General features: G+C 44.2%; 1 protein-coding gene across 1 annotated transcript; it reads left to right on the top strand.

Annotated features, from left to right (window-relative positions):
• Positions 1 to 602: 602 nt before the first annotated feature.
• On the top strand, positions 603 to 3528 carry six1a (SIX homeobox 1a). Its single transcript, XM_059990656.1, has 2 exons — positions 603 to 1621; positions 2679 to 3528. The coding sequence occupies exons 1-2, from the start codon at positions 1062 to 1064 to the stop codon at positions 2980 to 2982; spliced, it is 864 nt and encodes a 287-aa protein (XP_059846639.1). The 5' UTR covers positions 603 to 1061; the 3' UTR covers positions 2983 to 3528.
• Positions 3529 to 4961: the final 1433 nt, after the last annotated feature.

Below are 4961 nucleotides of genomic sequence, written 5' to 3'. Positions count from 1 at the left end.
GAAGCTGATCAATTTTAGCTGGTTCCAAAAGAACTCACCCGTGATTAAGTCACTTAAATTACATTGCTATTAACAAAAACTCGTTTCCAATTGCTTTAAAAGAAAAGCAATTCCCCTGTAAATAGAAAGGTGTAAAATTTGATTGCCGTTGTACCTTTGCCCAGCACAACGTATGCCAGGGATACGTTCCATGGGGAAAGCGAGCGGGCAGTGCGAAAGTCTCAATGAATTCATGTTGGAAGATTGTATTCCTTATGTGGCTGCACGGTGAAGCTACAGCAAGAGCAGTGCGTGTACAATACCCGGAGTCGACTTACCACCATTAACCTACACCTAGAGCAAAGCAGACACACAAACAAAGATGTGCGCCATTGACCAGCTGGCGTCTTATACTTTTGTCTTGATGTTTCAATTTATTTTCTAGTGGGGATATGCTAAGATCTGATGACAATGGTCAGACAAGTTTAAGGATTTTGTCCTAGAATATTTGCTATACGTTCCGCAGGATTCTTCGGTTCTAAATCGCTGTCTTTAAAAAAAAGTAAGATCATCGTCCTTTTTAAAAAAAAATTGATGATTTAAAAATGTGAGATGAGTGGACCACGAATTAAACTGTGCCTTTGCGACTATATTGCGAAAAATTATAGGCGGGAGTTTGAGTCCTGGGGAGAATACATGAACTTGTTCAAAAAGGCGAAATTTAATTGATTTGCGTATAAAGCCGGCCAATCCCACAGGTGACATTTGAGAGGCTCTCGTATTTCAGACCCTGACGTGTTCTCCAGAGTCCTTCATTTAGGAAAACTTTGCTCTTGTCTCTTGCAAATGGTAGGAGGGATGTGCAGCCAATCAGCGGCGATTCATCGCTATTAATGCGCACTTACAAGGATGGGAACACACTACCGCCGCCAGCACCGATCACCAGTGCATGAGAGTATCAGCCGCTGGATATCGGCGACTTACTTGGATCTGTTAACCCTTGCTGGCCACTGCGACTGTGTTTTTTTTTCCTGCGTGTGGCGATCTGATTGCGGATACTACGCCCTGATTCTAAGTGAGCCATGTCAGTGCTGCCTTCTTTCGGTTTTACTCAAGAGCAAGTGGCTTGTGTCTGCGAAGTTCTCCAACAAGGGGGTAACCTGGAGAGGCTGGGTAGGTTTCTCTGGTCCCTTCCAGCCTGCGACCACCTCCACAAGAACGAGAGCGTTCTTAAAGCGAAGGCGGTGGTGGCTTTCCATCGGGGTAACTTCCGAGAGCTCTATAAGATTTTAGAAAGTCACCAGTTCTCGCCGCACAATCACTCCAAGCTGCAGCAGCTCTGGTTAAAGGCCCACTACATCGAAGCCGAGAAGCTCAGGGGGAGGCCCCTCGGTGCCGTGGGCAAGTATCGGGTCCGAAGGAAATTCCCCCTGCCCCGGACGATATGGGACGGGGAAGAGACAAGTTACTGTTTCAAGGAGAAGTCGCGGGGTGTCCTGAGAGAGTGGTACGCTCATAACCCTTACCCATCACCGAGAGAGAAACGGGAGCTGGCTGAAGCCACTGGGCTCACCACCACGCAGGTTAGCAACTGGTTTAAAAACAGAAGACAGAGAGACCGAGCAGCGGAAGCCAAGGAGAGGTAAGCCCCGCCGCTGCTTGTAGGTCGTGCGGACACAAAAAAGGGGGCCCGGTGAAGTTTTTAGCAGAGTCCGCTTTCCCACGGAGATTTTCCCGCGGTGTTCCATCGGTTCCTCCGTACTCCGGCCCTAGGTCACGGTAGACATGACCAACGGGGACTGCGTGTGTGGTCATCATCTCGTCTACTCTGGGGAAGGAACAAAAAAAACATTCCATAGCATTGAATCCTCTTCGTGTACGTAACCAAATTACAGCGATCTAGCAGGGAAGCTATCTAAATTCACTGATCCACCAGCTTCTGCTAAACCAAATCTGCGTCGATGCTATCTTAAATTAAAAGCAAAATATGAAAATGCCAGTATCTTAATTGCCAACTAGATATAGAGCTGGTGAAAATATAAGGCCTAAAATAGATTTTTAAAATCGAAATTGACCGGAAGGGTTCGATTCTTAGCGTTGGGGAAGCTCGACATGACAACAGAGAGGCAGACGCACTTGCACGGTATATTCTTTTCGTTTTGGCGTTTGTAAAGGCCTAACCAGGTGATAGAATTTAGGTCTTTTGCTCCGATGCGGTTATCTTGCCCGGTAAAACCGCGATAAACCCAGCACCCTCGTATCAAGTCTGAGCAACAAAGCCAGTCACGTATTTTATTTGTTCCACTTCATTGTCCTTTTTTGGCTTTGCATTTTCGAAAGTTTAAAGCCCAGGTTAGCAATTTAATTTAACTAATAGACATTAACATTGATTATAATGTTCAGCATTTGGTGAAGTGAGATCTTTTTGCTCGTCGCTTTGAGGAAACAACTCTCCTTGCGAATGTCACCCACCCAACACAGAACCTCTTCAATCCAGGTTATCGGAATGAGAGATCCCGCCCAATGGGGGAAATTTATTTAAGATGAAATTTTAAACAAATGTTAGCACCCTCATCACAACTACACGAGAAATTTTTCAGGATAAGGGAACGGTGAATGTAATCAGGGTTTCTTGGTTGGTTATCTTCTATACTGTCATCACTCATTTTAAAATTATGCAATATTTCCTGTTCCAATAGGGAGAACAACGAAAACACGAATTCTTCTGGCAATAAACAGAACCAGTTGTCCCCTATCAATCGCAGCAAGAACCTGATGTCTAGTTCGGACGAGGAGTTGTCACCGCCGCAAAGTCCCGACCATTGCACGGGCAGTCCCGTGTTACTGCTGCCCGGGAGTCTGAACCAATCTGTGGATTCCAGCTTCTCTCTTCACGGCCTCAGTTCTTCGCCAGGAGGCCACGCCGGCTCAATCCATCCGCATGGACTTCAGGACACTCTTCTGGGCACTCTAACATCCAGTCTGGTCGACCTGGGATCGTAAAAAGAACCGCCGCTGGATAGTCCAAGTATGAACTGAACAGACACTCCAGTACTGTGCTGTGTAAATAATTTAACAGCCTTGTCGAAGTTATGGATTTTCAACTGATGGTCCTTAAATCTGTGAAACAAACGAGATTCTCGCCTTTACCAAAACAAATTCTTCGTAAACTGCTGAGAGGCTTAACATTTCACTCAATGCTCTTCAAATCCCGATGCTCTTCCACTGCACAAAGGGCCTTGCAAATGAAGTTAACACGCGGGTCCACCACCTCTCTTGCTGGCAGGTTCGAACATCTGTCAGAGCCCGACCTGGATTACATCCCGTTTTCGATCTCTACGTTCCTTGAGATTCTTGACCGATCGCGAATCTGAAATGAAACGTCGAATAGGGGAAACAGTGTGTAATTGAGGTAACCTCAGAGAGAAAAAAGACACCCCATTTAACCCATGCAAAGTTCTGGCACAGAGGCGATTCGAAGTTTACATTTTCACCAGTGGTGTATGGAGAGTTACGTGGAAATAGTTTATAATAAAATCAAAACATGTGAAAAGCGCGTGCTTATGTTGTCTCCTTATTTTAATTCTTTTTAAGAAATTGCAGCTTTTCTTTCTAGAAAATAATGCTTGAAACAGTTACTGGATCTACAATGCTGTCGGTCGCATTCAGAAGAATGAATCCTTCGGTTAAAAAACAGTGGCCAAGGCGACTCGACGATTTGTACCCGGCGTTTGCGTTGTCCCATTTCACGCTACAAGTTTCCCTCATACAATATCACAGTGAGTAACCGCTGTATTATTCTTAGAATTTAGCAACTAAACGATTACATGAGTTTCTCACCAGTCAAATTAGCGGCTCGCCTCCAAAGAGCCAGTCTTTGCCCTACAGCGAAAGCAGGGGACCGATTTAGCTGGGCCACAATTATTCGGCATTTTCCGAGTGCACTTCTGAGAGTACTTATTTATTTTGGTTTTGGACTTGCTCTCTAGAATGCTAAGGGTATGGCCCAGAAAATAATGTTTAATGAAGCGAATGATTTCGTTTCTACAGTTTGGTTTGTAACATATGCGCCGCAAAAAAATGAAACATTACCTAAGCTGCTAAAATCGTGTCATCTTGTTTTATTGCCTCCTTTCCCCACCCTCGAGTCATTCTCCCTAAAGACGAAATTCGATCCCCATCCTATCAGCTTGGTTCTACTTACTTTACATAGCACAGCAGAAATTACAATACTATCGCTTTATCGATAATTACAATATTATCGGTTTTTGGGATACTAACGATGTTCTTTAATATTAATAATCCATTTGCCACCGTTAGTGAAGTCTCTCAAATTAAACCTTTATCCAATTCGACATCCTACACTATATATCACTGTCAGGTTGCCGGAGATAGTACATTTTTACTATTACGTGTCCTCAAGGCCTTTAAATATTGTGCAAGGGAATGGCACAGACTAAAACGGTACACGCCCCAACTTCCGGTAAAATCTATAATCCAGATTTATATCAAATTCATATCTGCAGGTTCTCTAGTACTTTGTTCGTATGTCGTGTTCCTAATGCACTTTGATAGTATGTAGTTATGGTTTACTGAACATTGTAGAATGTTTATTCTGTGTGTTTCGGGCCATGGAGATCTCGCCCCCTCTGGAGGCCAGACGATCACTCGGGATTGCCTTATTTCAGCCTGAACTCTTGTTTAAAACAAATAATCGCCTTGGAAGAGGATTTAATTGAAACATGAGTCCTTCCAGGTTTTACCTGAGATCGAAGGGGAGTTTCAGCTTTTATTGCACTACATTCAGATGAAAACTTGCAGCCGACTGGGCATGCGCACCCTCTTCTTTTCTGATACTCAGTTTAAGGAGAAAGAGACTAAAGCGAGAAGTTGTGATCGACTGCATCATTTCATTAGAGACCGGGACGGAATGGTTGTAATGACATTTTATGGTAACTTTAGGGGTACCGGGCCCCAGACAA

This window comes from Hypanus sabinus, chromosome 2 (genome assembly GCF_030144855.1).
Source record: "Hypanus sabinus isolate sHypSab1 chromosome 2, sHypSab1.hap1, whole genome shotgun sequence".
NCBI lineage: Eukaryota > Metazoa > Chordata > Chondrichthyes > Myliobatiformes > Dasyatidae > Hypanus > Hypanus sabinus.
This window is presented reverse-complemented; position numbering and strand designations above follow the sequence as displayed.